The 19,053-nt window shown below is 31.8% G+C and overlaps 1 protein-coding gene across 1 annotated transcript in view; it reads left to right on the top strand.

Moving 5' to 3' along the window:
• LOC111631709 overlaps positions 1-19,053 on the top strand; it is a 334,641-nt gene that overhangs the window by 115,932 nt on the left and 199,656 nt on the right. The window contains exon 13 of the mRNA XM_023376015.1: positions 8,830-12,312. Coding sequence (XP_023231783.1) covers positions 8,830-12,312 — 3,483 coding nt within the window. The remainder of the gene's footprint in view (positions 1-8,829; positions 12,313-19,053) is intronic.

A 19,053-nucleotide genomic window follows, 5' to 3' on the forward strand; every position in this document is an offset into this window, starting at 1 on the left:
AACAGTTTCTTGATCTTATCGTTGATATATATTCGAAAGCTACTGCATGACAGGGATGTGCAGTCCATGAAAGCTGTGGAAGCACCTCTTCCGTTGTATTTTTTAAAATATAAATACATATTATGCAATTATTTTCATAAACAAGTTCTTATATTGTTCTTTCATGTCAATGTATCTATTTTAAAATTAAAATAAATAAACTGTGTATTATTGTCATTTCCAGTATTTGTTTATAAATTTTATGGAAACACAGCTTCCATATCATCAAATATCACTGCTTGCCACTGCTGCTTGATATTAGTAGAAATGACTGATTCATCTGACATTGATATTGGAGTTTTGCAAGTTGACATTCTGAGCCCACTGTTTTTTAACTTATATGTTAATGGTTTGATAGTGTAACTTGCTAAATCTGAATTACTGGGAATTTCTCATTCTGATCAAGTGACAATACTGCAATTCTTGCCAATACTCCACAAATGTTGCAAAAGACAATTGCAATTTTGGAGGAATTTTGTTGTGACTATGGATTATTTATAAACATTTTAAAAACTAAAGTAATGTTATTTAAGAATGGCAGTAGACTATCATCCAGAGAAAGATGGTTTCTTAATAACCAACGTTTACAAGTTACCTTATATTACATATATCTGGGAGTTATATTTTTGACTTCTGGGCTATTTTTACAGGCCAAAAATTATATATAAGGCTAAAATGGCACTGGGTTCTATGTGGCTAATTCTTTCTAGAGCTAAAATTAATTCCGTTCATATTTATATAAAATTATTTCAATCAATGATTTTATTTGTATTACTTTATGCTGCTCCTGAATGGGATATCACTGGATGAAATCAGACCATTGTTCTACACCAACGTTTTTCAACCTGTGGGTCGCGACCCCCAGGGGGTCACAAAGCCTTACATGGGGGTTGCGGGTAAAAGAAAAAGACAAGTGTTTGTAGGTCCTACACTACAATAAAAAAAAACTACAATTTCAGTGAGAATGCTGTGCCTGTTTATTTTACAGTACAATTGGTTTTTTGATTGATATTTTGGTCTCAACACAGAAAATTAAATACATAGTTTTTAAAATCACTGATATAGTTTTAATATGGCCCTGGGGGTCGCCAGAATTGTTTAACTTGTAAAGGGGTCGCATATTCAAGAAGATTGGAAAACACTGTTTTACACTGTTCTTTACGAATCATGGCAAATTTCATAGCTATCTCACCAGGTTTACAGGACATAGCTCACAACTCTGCACTACCTGCCAAACTTGCAACGGTAGTCACCATTATATTTACAAATGTGTCATGTTAGAATGCAAATGTCAGGGTATTAAAGCGATTCTACATGACCACGGATGCTCCTGGCCTTGTAACTACAATGACTTTGTGAGCAACAAAGAAATCTACATCTACTTCCATGACCTTCCTAAGAAATATAGTGAACTAACAACTGCCAACGTCTAATTGCCTTATGCTTTTTCAAACCTTTTGTAGTGTATGGCTGCAAACAATGGCTGCTGTTCTTCATGCGGACAAGATGTAATGCATAGTAGTTTGTGCATTCCAGAGGTTTGTTAGTACACTCATCTCTGGTCTTCTGTACAACCATTGTTTTATATCAAATGTACAACATTAAATTGCTTTATGCTTTTTCAAGTCTTCTGTAGTATATAGTCACAAGTGGTGGCTGTTGTTCTCCATACGGACAAGATGTAATGCATGGTTCTTTATGCATCCCAGAGATTGGTAAGTCCACTCATCTCTTGTCTTCTGTTCAACCATTGTAACTTCTATCAAATGTACAGTAAGACCCTGCTTAATGTGGGAGATGCATTTCTAGACAACAAAGCACTAAGCGAAACAATGTTAAAACATGGTCATTTTAACATAGAGTAAATAGGGATAGGGAAACACGCAACCAAAAACAAATAAATTTTACTTTAATTTTAAGTTATTTTTATATTAATTTGTATAATAATATATGTTAAATAACACAGAAATATAAAGTTCATTTTTTTGTGATGAAGGTCCTGACTTTTCTGAAATTCTTGTTCTTTTGCAATTAAATCATGAAGTTTCATTTGTCCCTTTTTTCTTTCCTTAAGCAAATGTCGGTAGCAGAAGATCGCATCCAAAATGCCTTGTTATGCTTTTGCACTCCTTTCAAAATCTGGATCATTCGCTACAATTTGATCAACAATTTTGGTTATCTTACCAAACTTTTACTAAGGAAATGTGTAGAGAAATTTTTTGGGTTTTTTATTTTCAGAATCTCTATTTTCCAGTTCCACATGAATTCCATGTTCTGCCAGTTCTTGAAGGTCGTCGTTGGTAAGGGTATCACCAAAAACCTGCTGTAACTCCTAAATATCCTGCTTGTCTATATCTCCTGGTCCTGCTATATCAATTAGGTTGAGTTTGGTCAACTTAACGATACAGCAATAAGCTCTTCTTGTTGAGAATTCTTGGATACCTTCAGCCATAACTTTTTCCACATGTCGTTCGTGCATTTATCAGTTAATTCTTGCCAAGCCAAGTCAATATTTCCTATGGCATCCATGATGTTATATTTTTTCCAAAATTGCATCAAACAAACATAGATTTAAAGAAAGTACACTTTTTTGCCACCTTTTGCTGATTGGTTTGTGTTTGCAAATAATCATATTATATATGAATAAATGAAATACTACGATAATGTAAATCAGCATAAATTTTGAGTTTTTTTTAGGCTTTGAGCAGATTGTATTATATCAAATCAGTGTTAAGCAGGGTTTTACTGTACAAATCAATGCTCCTATGTAATCCTGGCTGTGCGTTATGACATCAGGAATGTAAATGTAATAATTTACATTAATAAAGAAGTATTATGACGATGATGATGAAGTATGCTTCTGTATGGGCAATTACTTATCCTGATGAAATAGTTCCTTCTTTATATCTTTGAAAAATTTTTTGTTATATCAAAAATTTTTAACTTACATGTTGCATGTGGAGTTCAGTGTTTCTAGAATATTGTAAGAAGAATAATTTCATTATGGATTAGACTTTTTAAAATTGGAGGATAAAAGTTACTATGATAGGCTTCTTTTCTAGACTTTTTAATGGCTTGTGAGCACTAAGATTGGACTTTACAGTTTTGTTTGTGAGTACTAAGATTTTACTTTACAGTTTTGTTTTCAGAATGTATTCTGAAAATGTAGCAGTGAAGTAAGGCCAATCTTAGTGCTCACAAGATAAAAGTTACGTTAAATCAGTGTACAACAAGCTTTATAAATTAGGTTAAAAAAATGGGCAGTTATACATATAATTGGACGTTGGCACTGAAAAGTTTGTTAGATCAACACAGTTTCACCTTTTTATGGTTGTCTCAAGATTCTCATTTGATTGAAAGCTATCAAATGTTAATTCTGAAAGTGTGTTGTGAACAAAGCATTCAAGGAGATTGGTTTCTGCTGGAAAAGAATAAATATTTTAATTTATACTGAGTATTAAAACAACTTTTATGTGCGAAGATTATTTGTTTAGGGACATAAATTATTATGTAAAATGATTAATTTTTCAACTAAGATGTGGTCAAAATTATATTTTGGCATTCAACTGGAGACTAATAATAGATTTTGATAGAATTTGTAGTAACTGTAACATGCAAGTGTATGAAACTTAGGAACATGTATTTTTCTATTGTGTGAAATTTCAAGAAAGTAGGAAAAGTATTTGATGAGATTTAAGTCTTGGAAAGATATAATTAGATCATCAAAAACTGATTATTACTGTGTGTTTTATTTTGTCGTCTTGAACTAAGTTATATTAATTTCTTAAATATTACTAACTTATTTTTAAATTATAGTTTAATCTTTCTATGACTAATTTAGGATGATGATGCTTATGCTTAGTGTTTTTCTTGTTTTCCTTTGGAGTTGTTCAAGATCTGTACTAGTGTGAGGTCAGCTGATTGGGGTCATTACTGTCGTGTGGGTGCAGAATGACTCACCGAGACAGGTTTACCATATAAAACCGTTTAATAATATACATAAATGGTTCTTACAATAATCCAATTAGTCAGGCGAAAGCCTATCCAACGATGGGTTACTATAACAGTTCCAATAAAAACGGAAAAGTTTGACTGTTCGATCGGTCCTTGGGTGTTTTCAGCACGCTGGATGCAGAGAACGATGGCCCCTGGGCACGCACCACCCCTTGAAGCGATGTCCTTGGTTGACGAGTTGAACCTTGGCGATTCTGAATGTGACCTCGGCGCTTCTGGACGTGACGGGTTGGTGAAACCAGCTTCCAGGGCGTCGAAAGAGCATACGTTGTATCTCTGTCGAGAGCAGTAAGTCCCAGCAGGTGAGCACTATGCACCAAAACCCAAGACCCTGTAAAATTCCTGAAAATGCGGTTTTGTCGATTTTTCCACCACCGTCGCCTCTCCATTGGTCTCCTCGTCACATAGTGACAATTCGAAACCCCACAAAGGGTGCGGGAGAGGTCAACGTTGCGTAGGAACACGACTCCTCTCCAACCTCATTTTCCTCGACTTTATCTATTGTTTAAAATCTTTTAACAAGACAAAAAGTTCATTGTTTAAATCCGATCTTTAAGTTTGCTGTTTTGAGCTACGAAACTTGACTCATTCGAAAAGTTGTTAATGGCCTCCTTTCGGACCCCGTTTGGGTCCTCACACTAGTCCAATCTGTAACTCCAAAAGAATATGTGAGTACTGGATCAAAATATGTGTTTATTGCTATAACTGTGTTCTGAGAATAGTGTTTAACCTTTTTTGGTATTTTTTAATTAATCGTTGCTTTATTTGTGTATGTTCTATTAGTTTGGCCTGTTGGAACCCTAAATACTTGTAGAACTGACCCTCTTCCATGGATTCAATAACATCTCCATTTCCAAGTGCAAAATCTTCTGTTTTCAGGACTCCTTTTTTTCTATTTGAAGTGTTTTGCATTTGTCTAGTCCAAATTCCATTTGTATGTCCTTAGTGTATGTGTGATTTGTAGGAGTTGATGAAGTTGTTTTTGTGTGGGTGCATAAGTTTTATGTTGTCCATGTACATTAGATGCAACAGTGTAAACTGTGTTGTTTTTTCATGTCTGATATTGTAACCATATTGCGTGTTGTTTAACATGTTAGATAATGGGTTCAGAGCTAAGCAGAACCAGAGAGGACTCAAGGAATCTCCTTGAAAAATTCCATGCCTACTGAATATTTGGTTTGTTTGTATGGAAGTGTTATAAATCCTGAGATGTAGTGTTGTTCTCCAGTGCTGCATAGTGTTTTGGAAGAATGCAATGAATTTATCATTATTATTATAATACAGTACAGCGTCGTTTATCCGAATCAATTGTGGACTAGGGTTGTTCAGATAACTTATTTTTTGGATAACCAATTACGTATGAAAAAATATATTAACCTATCCCATGTTGAAATTTTTTTCCATTGCTTTGCGTTGAATTTTTGTTGATGTTAAGCCTAACGTAAACTTTTTAAAATAATAATCATGGCTATTGTATCGTTAAAAATTATTTTTTTATTTTTTACAAACAAAATAAATATATTGAAAAATATAAAAACAAAAAAATTATACTTTAGAATAAAACAAAACATATAAATGTTTTGACACACAAAAAACATATAAATGATGTGTTAAGCAACCTCCCCCCTTTTACCATCGTTTTTCATATTATAGGAAATAATCATACTACCATGTAATAAAAATATTGTCAAATAAGTCTATGATGTACTATTATATAACATGTAAGCATTTTATGTTATCATCACCTCGCATTTTTGTTATGTCCTACTCACCAATGTTGTGACTCACCTTATATTTTTTGTAATTTTAACAGCACTGAAGAGGGGTTGGGAATACAAGCCAACCCGAAATGCATCTGAATTAGAAATATTTTAAATCAAACATAACGTTTTCTAACCAATTGCTGTTCGATTGTCTACCAAAATTATTGTTTGGATTACAAAGACGCTACACACAGAATATACTTTAGAAGTTAATATAGTATCAAAAATGTTCGATTCAGCATGACACACAGTCCTCAGAAAAACATCACACAAAAGAGCCAGTGCTGCCAGCTAAAACACATACACAAACAAAAAAATATTGGATTAGTCCAAGACTTAGCCAAAGATTGCAACGCCACAACACTAGCAAAAATTTAAATTTGCTGACTGGAATGCTTTTGGATAACCAGCTTTTGGATAAACGACGCTCTACTGTATATTCAGTTAACAATATTTGTATATATAATAAACTTCCTGAAACTCAATGCATTGATACTAAACCAAATAATCGCCATAGCTCAATTAATTACTGTAATCGTTTGGTTTAGTAAAATCATTTTATAAACAAAATGGGAATGAATTAAGAGAAAAAATTTTACTAATTGGTTCCCATTTTGTATTTAAAAAATGCTGGAACCAAGTGAAACTGTTAAAAAGAGTTTTTCACACTCATAAACTAAGAACACTAGAGACTTATAAATATTCCTTGCTTTGAGGGCAGTTCAATGTATTAATTATAAAGAAAAAGAAACATTATTGAAGGTGCTGCAGTCAGTGGTAGACCACCCAATACAGCGATCAGACGACATACACTATACATAGTAAACATTGAGTAAATCAAGCTTACAACAAGTTGTCTTAAACGTATCTTTTCTTGGTCTTTTATTTTTATAGTTTTAATCTTTTTTGTTGATATTTGATTTTAGTTTTGCAGTTTTATTGTAATTTATTTAGATATATTGAATTCTTTGACAATGTATTTATCACTACAGTATGTCATATTATGTAATATTTTATACATATATGTTATGTTTAATATCAGGTTGAGATATGCAGCCATTTGCATTCCAAATCTTATTTCAATTTGTTTTTTAAAAATTGTTAGAATGTCAATTAGAATGTAAAGTTTGAATCTTTTTGTTAAATCTGACATAGACGTACAATAAGAAGTCAAAATGTTCATTTAAATAAATTAAAGTCTTGCTGAAAAGAGGATTTAAGATGTTCAAGCTATCAATAAGTGTTTGGTGGTGCTGGGTGTGTGGCATTCAGGGTTATATGAAAGTTTTATTTTTATTCCAGCAGTGTTTTGCAGCATGTTTGCTAGTTTGGGTTACATGTTGCCATGAATTATCTGCATGAAATTATGTTAATAAAAAGAAATGAAAAAAATTATAGTAAATGTAAATAATAGAAAAATAAAATTTTTCATATAAGTAAAATTTCAACATTTAATTAGAATTATATCTGAAAAAAGCATTTATCTCTTGATAATACTAAAGGCCAAAATTACTGATTTGACTTTTATGACTTACACCAAATGTAGATTGGTAAAATTTATATTTTTCAGGTAAAATTTGTTTTCTAAATTTATTATATAATTTAAAGCTGTTGCACTCACTTTATTTTTTAAACTTATTGATTTAATAAAATAAAATTCGACTTACATAAGCCTGTAACCGATGTGATACGGCAAAAAATTCTAACACACAAACGTTTTCTGAACACCTTCCGTGTTCTTCCTCAGGTATTCAAACTGGATTTTTTCATATTCTGGAACACTGTTATAAAATTTTTAAAATAAATTTAAAATAAAACGACCGATGATAGTTCGAATGCGCAATGTCCATTGCGCACGCGTTGTACACATCGTGTTCTCCGTTGTTCGGCTTCCCATTAAATCTTCTAATCCTCATTTAATTTTTGTTCTCGTTCTTCATCCGATGCAATATTCTAACATTTAACGTCACGTGTCCGCCGCATCATCAGATATTAGATCCATCTTTACGAGTCACTATGTAGAACGGCTTGCCAAGCGACCGAAAGAGCCATCTCCTCCCGTGAATTAATGCACTCAGATGTAGTGTGCGCCTTATATATCTCTACCGTCTCTAACCATTTGAGGTGGTCCCTCTGTGTTGTTTTAACTATTAATTTTGCCCCTGTGAAGTCAACCGTAATATCAGGGTCAGAAGCATAAACCGAGAGTGACGTGGTGGCTCTGTTATGTCGTATGTCTGCTTTGTGTTCGCTTATTCTCACGCCCATCGAGCGTTTCGTAGACCCTATATAGACTAAATCCCTACCGAATCTATCATCACGAACAGGGATCCGATATATGCCCGGCGATTTGATCGGGTCAGGCGGGTCCTTTCCATTGCGTAGTATGTCAAAGATAGTTGGGCCCCTCTTGTAAGCAATGTTGACATTACGTCTTTTGGCAACCGCTGTATATACCGATTCCAAGATATGGTTGAACGTAAGTGAGATCCTTTCCATATCAATGCTGTGGTTGTCTCTCAATGTCGTCATATAAAAATTAAATGAGGATTAGAAGATTTAATGGGAAGCCGAACAACGGGGAACACGATGTGTACAACGCGTGCGCAATGGACATCGCGCATTCGAACTGTCATCGGTCGTTTTATTTTAAACTTATTTAAAAAATTTTATAACAGTGTTCCAGAATATGAAAAAATCCAGTTTGAATACCTGAGGAAGAATACGGAAGGTGTTCAGAAAATGTTTCTGCGTTAGAATGTTTTGCCGTTTCACATCGGTTACAGGCTTATGTAAGTCGAATTTTATTTTATTATATCACCCGGTGTGCCTGTTGGAGTTTTATACTTATTGATTTATTTATACTAAATAATAATTTAATTGTATTTAAATATAATTGCTGTGAAAATAATTATAAAATATGTGTATTCTTTTAATTGTTTACCTGTGTCTACTATTTCTTTTAAGCTGAAATCTTCTTACACTAACTATTGTAACTCACCTCTATTTCCAGAAATATGCTCATGCAGCCTTTGTGTCCAACGACACTTTCTTCAGTGCTCTAGAAGTCTTCCTTGCCAGAGTCTTGATACTTTTGACTATACTAATTATGAAAGTTATGCTAACACTAGTGCACAAAGCATGCTAACAAATAGTTTTCCTTTATTAAATACTAAATCTGATTATGTAAGCAAATGTTTTGCCAGAACTACATTATCAAAATCCTTTCCTGTTCCTCCTTGTAGAAGTTCTTCTCTGTGGATTCCTTCGTTAAAAACTTCATCAAACAAAGTGCCTTTTTATGGATACGATAAAATCAAACTTGATTCAAAAAATAATTACTCTAATTTTACTATTAAAAAAATAGATTATATTCCATATTCGTTTACTGACAATTTTTCAAACAATAATAATTATTTTAAAAATTCTACGCCGCTATTTGATGAATTTAAGTTTACATCTAAATCGAGCTGTAAGAAGAAATTAATCAATTCTATGAATTGTTCTAAAACTCATATTGATGACATTTTATCAAAAAATTCTAAGCTTGAACAAACATCACTTCATGATGATCAGAGCAATTCTTCTGCTTTTGAAAATTCTACTAGAACATTTAAAATGGATTCTTTAAATATTGAAATGCATAATAATTCAGAAATGCCTTTTTATAATTGTAAAATTACAAAAAATCACAAAAATGATTATACAGTAGATTTGGATTCTAAATATTTAAATTCAAATTTAATAGAAAAATTTATAATACCTAATTATTGTAATATAATTTCTCAAAAGAGAACAAGAGAAAGAAAATACTTATGCATGGCAAAGCAAAGAAATACTAATTTGAGAATATTTTTAAGAAATGTCCATGAAATTATTCACTTGTCAGATGAAAATTGCAAGGGAGCATTTCATCATTCCTCCTGTTTAAGCTATCATCAGTATATCACTAATGTTATTGAATCAGTTAAGAGGTCTCAAAAATTTTTAAGATTGAAAAACTATTATTGTAGTTTAGAAAAAATAATGACATTGGAAAATGAAAGGAAGCAAGAAAGATCTTTGACGACACCCATTAATCTTTCTTATTTGTATGCAAATTTAAAAGGAGCCCAAGAAAGAGGAGAATTTTTTGTTAAATTAAAAAATGAGAATAATTGGGGAAAAAATATTGCAAAGGAATTAAAAATGAAGATACATTCTGTTGATGATTTAAGAGAAACTTTTGAAAATAAAGAGCTGAAATTGAAACAAACTCTTCCCTTTGTTTGTCATAAAAAGTTAAATAGGTTTCAATATAGTTTATCGGTATCAGATTTAATATATAAATATGATAATCTTAAATATAAGTTTGAATGCAAAAAATTAGAAAAGTGTTATTTTCCTTCTGCATCAGACTTTAGAGAGAAAGTTAATTCTTTTGGACCTAGCTTTTATACTTCAAGTACAAATGAAAATGTGAAAATTCAAGATCATATAATAGATCAAATGTCAAATGATGCAGGCACTTACATTTCTTACCATCATATAGATGATTTGTATACTTCTTTGAGAAATTTTAAAGTAGCAAATGGATGTCCAAGGATTGAAAATATGTCTAGATGCTTAAATACATCATCTGATATGGTTTGTGATAATGTAAATTCCTCATTTGAATGCAAAGATATTTCGGAGAAGTTATTTAGAGATGAAAATTGTAAAAAATCTTGTATGTACAACAATTCTAAGCAAAGTCTAAATACAACATTAGTTCCCATTTCATCAGAAAAACGTTCTTTCACATTAAGGAAAAGTCCTTCAAAGCACTTTATTTCTGAAGAAGTACGAACAAATTCTACAGACAAAAATAATCAATTCTTGAGTGTGTTAAATAAACTTAAAAAAAATGTTTTAATTTGTGGTAGTGTGAAAGATAAAATACAGCATTTTGAAAAAATAGCAAAAAACAAATATATATTTTTTGGTCAAAATCAATGTTTTAAACAGAGATTAATGCAATCAAAATTATATCAAAATAAATCGTCTCCTGAAATCTTGTCAGCAAGCACTTCAAATTATCTTCTAATGCAGTGTCAACCAGAAAAGAATATTATATATTCAGATAGTTTAATATGTAAAAATAACAATATTCAAATAACAACTGGTAATGATAGTTATTTGATGAATAAAAATTTTCAAAATAAGTTTAAAGGTAAAAACAGCCACAAACAATTAAGTAAAGTACCTCGGAAAATTCTTTCGTGTTGCGATATTAGAGATTATTTATCGTCGTCGAAAAGATATTTTGCAGTTCATAGTTTTTTTCGACCAGACTACATTCCAGAACGAACTGTCTCTTCAATTGATTTACGACATGCATCAGAAATGGAATCATTTCAAACAATGTCTGAAAAATCAAGTTATAATGATAGCTGTCCTGAAAAGAATTTAGTTAATAATTCAGAATACAAATTATTAAATAAAATTATTTTTCCAATTATCAAGAAAAAAGACAAAACTCATCTTGAAAAAAATCCAAAATTGTTTACTGGAAATGTACAACAAATCAGGTTATTATTTGAAGACAGAAATAGTTGTAGTCTTCCAAATAAAATAAATCAGATTTTTTATAAAAATGATTATGTTGCTTATAGCAGTTATATGAAACGAAAAGTTTCTACAGGATCTGTAAAATTACTCTCTCGTAAATTTGAGTGTTTGGATAAGATAAATATTGAGAGATCTCAAGAAAACCTATTTGAAAACATTCATTTATCTAATAACAGGATATTTAAAAATAATTTTGATTTAATAAATTCAAAAACAAACAGTTCTTGTCAAAACAATTCACATTATTCATCTCAAGTGACTGCTGAAGGAAGACAGGAAAAAAATAAAAAAATTACAAAACGACAAATAAAAAATTCTTATAATTTTTATAAAAAAGTATTTCCATTAAGTTACACTAAATATTTAATAAATAAGGCTGAAAGACGAAAAGCTTTACAAAATATAATTAAAAAGTTTGAAATTTTACATAAAAAAAATAGTGCGTCCAACATGTTTTTACATGGAAATCATGCACCAATTAAAAAAAGTATATCTATGTGGATTTGTAGAGATTCAAATGATTTAAATGAAATTAAATACTTGAAAGAATGTGGAATGCATTATAAAACAGAACTGTTCAGGGGTAGAGGCAAATTGTCACGGTTGAAAAAACAACTTCGTTCCACGTGGATGAAGTCTTCTGATAATGTTTCGATTCTTCTTCCCCGACTTATTGGCACTCCTGTCGGTATACCTTTCTCTGCGAGCACTACTTGTTCAAATTCTTCTTTAACTTGTATGGAATTTCTTACTGGGCAGTATTCGAAATGTGATAAAAGCTCTGGCAGGGTAAATGGAGAAGAAATGATTTCTTCAAGAAATGAAAATTTTCTCATCCATTATAACTCCATTGTAGATGAGTTTACAAGTTTCAGATCCAAAGAACACAAGAATGCATGCAGTTCAGGTTAAATATATATATTATGTATTTTGCAATTATTTTAATATTTTTATTCTTTCTGAAGTTAAATTTCATATTAAATTTGTTTTTATTATAATAATTTTAATATTTTAGAGTTTCATACTTTGTAAATGACTATTAAAACACTTATTGAATTGTGTATATTTAAAAATTTTTGTTTTATTGAAGTTCTTTGTGTATCTTAATTTTTTAACTTTGTTTCAAACAATCCAAACAAAAATTATTTGGACAAACTAAATTATGTCCATAATCTATCAAAATGTGAGAATTTATTATATTAGCTTAATGTTCCTGAATTAATGTTGTCAATTATAAATAGCTATATTCACTAATTGTGATATTGCTGTTTGGAACTAATTGTAAGAGGACTAAGATGGTTACTATTTCAGAAGTACAGTAGAGCATCGATTATCCAGATACTGATCAACCGAAATATCAGTTAACCAAAAGCATTTCACTCAGAAAAATCAAATTTCCACTAGTGCTGTGGCACTGAAGCACTCTCCCCTTTCCTACCAACCTATACTGTAGGCCTACTTTAATGTACTACTTTGTATAAGGTATGTATTTGTAATTTATGTGATATAGAATATACAGTACAGTTTTGTTTTAATATATTTTTTTGTAAATGATCAGTTATTCGAACAACTCCAGTCCCGAATTGTTTCGGATAATAAATACTCTACTGTATTTCATTACCAATCAGATATGCATTTCGTGTTCAGTTTCTCATCAGTCTGATCTATTTAATATTAGAACCAGGGGCAAATCCTGACCAAAATTTTTTGGCATGTTGAAAGTTATAATAAGAATAATAGGCCTATCTCTAGAAATAAACAATAGGCAGAAACGTTATTTGGTGTGAATAAAAAGATATAGATTATTATAAAGCCCATTATATCTACAGATGAAATATATTATAGTGAAACAAGTATTAAAAATTTATGATGATAATTCAATTTTTATGGGCCCTTGACACTGGGGTCCCAGAACTTTAGCCCTATTAATTCCTGTGTAGATCTGCCCCTGTACACAATACATGTATGCTCACTGGGTACTACAAGCTTTTACTACAATCTTGCCGTGTTAAATGCTTAGAATGACATCATGCACATGCACTTGTTTGCTGCAGAAAACCTCCATGAGCAAGCAATCAAGTTTCCACAAGCATTGCACTGACTGAAAATGGCTAGCCGCTAGCTGCCAGTGTTAAAGGAAACACAAATGATAAATGAGTTTACATGTTAGAATAAATTATTATTGACATATTTGTTCTCATATAAAAAATATATTGATGGTCAAAACTTTTTCTTAAGCATGCAGCGCATGCTAAGCAAACCCAGAGAATTTGCCCCTGACTAGAACATACGAGTATTTAAGAATACAGTATTTAACTCATATGTTCTGCTATTCAAATAGGTCAGACTGATGAGGGGCTATGCCCAAAATGCATAACTTACCCAAGATTAGTAATAAAATATTCCTGAAACAGTAACTGTCTTATTCCTTGTATGATTAATTAAATACAGCAAACTCATAATTAGTGAATACAGCTATCCATCTGTGAGAATTTATGGATATTTTCTGTTAACAAAAAGACGGTTGTAACTTTAATCTGATGTGCAATACAGTTGTCTGCATTGTTCCACTAACACTATTGCATTTAACTATTTAGCCCACACAACTGTGTTGCTTTGAGTAGCCCACTTGACTGTTAATGGAGTTCTTGATGTTATATAGTTTTAGGGGGTGTGCCATCTGGGTACTTTGCCCCATCTGGGTACTTTGATATGAGCAATAGCAAGCACCGAAGTGCATAATTACATGCAAAGCATGTTGAATAGACAGTGTACTGTTACATGCTAAAAACTGATGTTTGGAGGCGAATATTTCACAAAGAGTCAACATTCTGGAAATGGTGCAAAATCCCTCATATAAAGCTTGAATCTTACCATATCAACTGGTGTCCCATTAACAGAAAAGTACTGAATTTACTTATATATAGTGATACAGTCTTCCTATTTTATAATAATTTATACTTTTTCTAAATCATAATAAACATGGATATTCATATTTTACACAAATAATTAAGAAAAATATATACACCCACAGCTGCCATAAATGATTGGGCTAAATTTGGATATAATGATTATAAATTTGAAATGAATTTGGCACTCGAGTGAGGGGTTAGGCACCATCTCATATTAAAATTAATAATAATAATATTTAATTAATTAATTTAGATTAAACTGGAAGAAAAGAATCAGCCCAAAGTGGGGCTCAAACCCGCAACTCCCACTTACCGTGCAGATGCGTTGCCAGTTAGGCTACCCAGACCTTCACTCCGATCTCCTCTTCTAGTATATATAAGTTTAAGATATAACCATCAATTAATAATTAACCAGTTGTTAATTATTAATTTTAATACAAAATGGTGCCTAACCCCTCACTTGAGTGCCAAATTCATTTCTAATTTATGATCATTATATCCAAATTTAGCCTGATCATTCACGGCAGTTATGGGTGTATATTTGCTTAATATATCGGGTTTTGGTTGTGTATATTTGTATAAGAAAAATATAATGAAATTATAGTTATAATTGTATTATATTTATTACCCTTTCCCAATTTTCCAGAAAAGCTGAAATCTCTCATCAAACTTTAATTTTAAATTTCTTCAATTGTTTTGAGAAAAAACAAAATAAACTGAAATTAACAAATTTTTATTATTTATATATATCCAAGCCCACTTTGTGATCTCGTAATCTGGCTTTGCATTGATGTGTATGTGGAACCAATATATGTTAGTGTCCTGTTGAACCTATCATCCTGTAGTGGGATCTGGTAAACTCCTGGTGCTTTTGCATCTTCATTGCTGTCTTTTGTGTTTAGGTGTGATTCTCTGTATGTATGGTTCCAGTTTACTTGTAGTGTTGTTATTTTTTGAAATATTATAAATTACTGAAAACATATTCTTGTTAAATACCACAAATAGGAAAAAAAGAAGAAATTGAAAATCAACTATTATAATCTTATAATATAATCAAGATGGGTTAATAATAATAATGTTGTGTATAATTGTTTTTTTTTTCTTTATCAACAACCACCTTATCCCACAAACAACACTAGAACATATCAAACAACAGGTTGCTGATCAAATATATCAACAGACAGAAACATTTAACATTATTAATGAAGGTCACGTAACCTGTCAGGATAATCCAGCAACAATCATTGATAATAGTACACATACAACAACTACCATTAATGATATTACAGACACTTCCTTATCCACCACTGATAACATAGACATAGATTTAGTTAACATGCTCTCACTTATACTTCAGGAAACACTCACTAAATATACAGGTACAGATCCCACACAAAGACCACAAATACAAAAAGTCAACACATCAAAGGAAGTACGGAAAACACTAAATTTGTAAAGTACTATTTTTAACTTATCGCTGTACAACGATTTTCGTTCCGGAAAGAGCCAGTACCTAACGGATACTTTACGCGGGTTCGCGTTTGTTAGTTTGCCAGGCCTGGACTTTTCGCGTGCACTGAAGTAAATTAAAGACAAGTTAGTCAAAGATCAATAAAAGTATTTAATAACGATCTAGGAATAACTATTTACAATATTTATAACAAACAACAAATTCATTCAATCAAATCAAATCCAAAGTCAACCCGACAAAACTCAATTTTATTCTAACTTAGAACTATTCCCCTTGGAATTCCGACAAAAATCAATCCTTAACTTAGGTACAGAATTTCTTATAACTACAAATGCTAACCGTCACCTCAATTATACTAGGAACCTTTTTCCAACTCAAGTTTTTTCTTATTCCTTGATCCACAAATCGAAAACTGCAATCGCCTTGGACTATTTCCTATTGGACACCTCGTTCACTGCTACTAGCAGACCAACGCTTATTCCTTTCAGGAGCTCACCTCTGCCGTCTTCACTTGAGCTACGCTATTTATAGTCTGAGGTGACGTTACAGTTTCTAAGTGAGACACTCCCCTCATTTACATACTTACACGTAACATTCACTTTTTTCTTGTTTATCTGGTAGCCTATATCCCGACAATACTTTGTTAACCTTTTACATTCTTTTCTTGAACAATGATCGGGATGTTTCCTTTAAGGTTTAACAAGTTCCTAAAAGTCTGTGGGGTCTGTCCCCCCCTTTCAGTGCGGACTTACTATCTGCCGCTCGGGCGTGCACGTGAGTGCGAGTGTGAGCTATGGCGCTTTCGTCGGTAAGTTGGTTTTATCTTCTCTTTTTAACTTTCTAAGGTGACGGGTGAGGAAACCTTCGTCCTAACTAAACATAAGCCCCAAACAAAAATATAATAAAAGCAAAATAAAAGTAAATAAAAATAATGCTCGGACTTGGTTCCTTACAAATTATATAAACACTCACTTACTATCACACTAGATTCATTCAATTCCTACATTCACAGACATTCATATATTAGTTTATGCTGGAGCAGTCACAGTAGTGACACACCCTGGATTGAAAATACACTCACAGACAGACAGACACAAAACACAATTCTATCACAAGCCTGCCTGGCAGAGAAGGATAGAAACACAAATAAATGACATTAGACAGCAATTAGGCAGGCTGACACAATAAACTAAAAACAACATAACACCCAAATTAAAGAAACAACTCAAAATCATTTTCAAGAAAATCAAAACACACATAAAACATGAACATCACAATACACACATTACAGAATACATTGATACACTAACAAGGAGACCCTACAGCTTTAGAGAAATGGATTTTGATGATCTTTCATGTAGAGGTAGTAAACCATGTGAGTAAACCTGTAAAATATTAAACTGAACACTCAAATATGATCGAGAAAAACAAACTTAAAGTTTTCTTTAGCACTTTATATATAAGTTATACATACATCTGCTTGAGCATGCTTGGTGTGGGTGGTAACACTCCTGACTTGTATGCTTGCGTTCTCGAGTTTGATTCTTTTGTTGTGTATACTTTTTTCTCCTTTGTTTTTTTTTATTCATAAATACTTATAATGCATTTATTTATAACATTATTAATAAAGCTATAATATCTTTGAAACCATGTATAACAATGTTTGTATTTGTCAATGTTACAAGATCGTGTAACCCCTTTGTAAAGGCGAAAGCCATAACAAATAAATGTTGATTGATTGGTTGATTGATTGATAATGTATTTATTTATTTACTCATTCATTTATTTCTTACTAGCTGCAAGTACCTGCTTTGCTGGGTTTTTATTTGTTCATACATTTATAAGTAATAAAATTTTTTTCTGTATATAAAAAAATTGTTTCTCTTCCTTTACATAATCTTTCTCTGATTTGATGTGTTTCCCTATAATTTTTAAGTTGCTCTTCTGTCTGAATATTTCTGTTTTATTGATAATTTTCTCGTAGCAACGTTAGATGTACTTTTCTTTCTTCTGTGGTTTCATTTCTTCATGCCATCTTTTGCCTTTGAGATATGATTGGAGACTGCAAAAATTCTTTCTTACACTTTGGCATTGTTTTTTTTTTATTTTTACTTTTCACACACTTCACTATTCACTTTTCACTTTTTTCTGTTATTCATACCCTTTTACTTATGAAAAATCAGCTGAAACATGTGCGTCACACGCTTCCAAAAGCCATCCCCATTACTCACATATAACGGTCCTTGACTATTTGAAAACATTAAGATTAAGATTAAAATTACATTATAGCCAATCTTATCCGTTTTTACAGAATGCAAGAATTAGGTCCCGTTTCCAGACTAATTAGAGAATTTTTACATAGGTCTAAAAATATGGTCAATTTTCCACAAAAACGCAAAAAACTGCATCTGTGCCTGTAAATCTTGCATGTCGCTTTCTCTTAACACTTCAATTGTTACTTAACTACTTCCATTGTTAACACTTCCCCACGGGAGAATTTCAAAAAATCCTTTCTTAGTGTATATTCTCATGATGTACCCTATTAAAACGTAATCAAAAATGCAAAATTGGCATCTAAAATATAATAGAAACAGAGTTCTTCATGGGAAGCCTTAATCCTATCCCTTTCTCCCACAGGAGGAATTTTGAAAAATCTCTTCTTAGTGTATGTTCTCATGACGCACCCTAACTGTGTACCAAATTTCAATTTTTAACTCCTAACCATTTAGGCTCTGCTTTTCTTATTATTATTATTCGGAGTGGCTATTTCAAAGGGCAATTTTGACAACTAAAAATAATATCGTTGACGATATCAACTTTAATATTCAAAAGAAAATTCAGAACTGGCAAGTGCTTCTCCCCTTTTAAGTTTGGGCATTGTATAAAATATAAATCAAATCAACTTTTTATTAACAAATAGACTAAGTACACTTTACACAGAAATCACAGGGGATGCAAAGAACAGTTACTCATAGATTGTCATTCTACGACAAGCACACTAACAACACAGAAACATACACATGGCATATATAGACTACAGAAAAGCATTCGACAGTGTTCCATACAGTTGGCTGCTACATATTCTACACATGTACAAAATACATCCATCACTCATTGCATTCTTCCAAAACACTATGCAGCACTGGAGAACAACACTGTATCTCAGGGTTAGTAACGCTTCCATACAAACAAATGAAATATTCATTAGGCAAGGAATTTTTCAAGGAGATTCCTTGAGTCCTCTCTGGTTCTGCCTAGCCCTGAA

The sequence above is a fragment of the Centruroides sculpturatus genome, unplaced genomic scaffold, assembly GCF_000671375.1.
Source record: "Centruroides sculpturatus isolate CEXI.00-Female unplaced genomic scaffold, Cexi_2.0 scaffold560, whole genome shotgun sequence".
Taxonomy (NCBI): Eukaryota; Metazoa; Arthropoda; class Arachnida; order Scorpiones; family Buthidae; genus Centruroides; species Centruroides sculpturatus.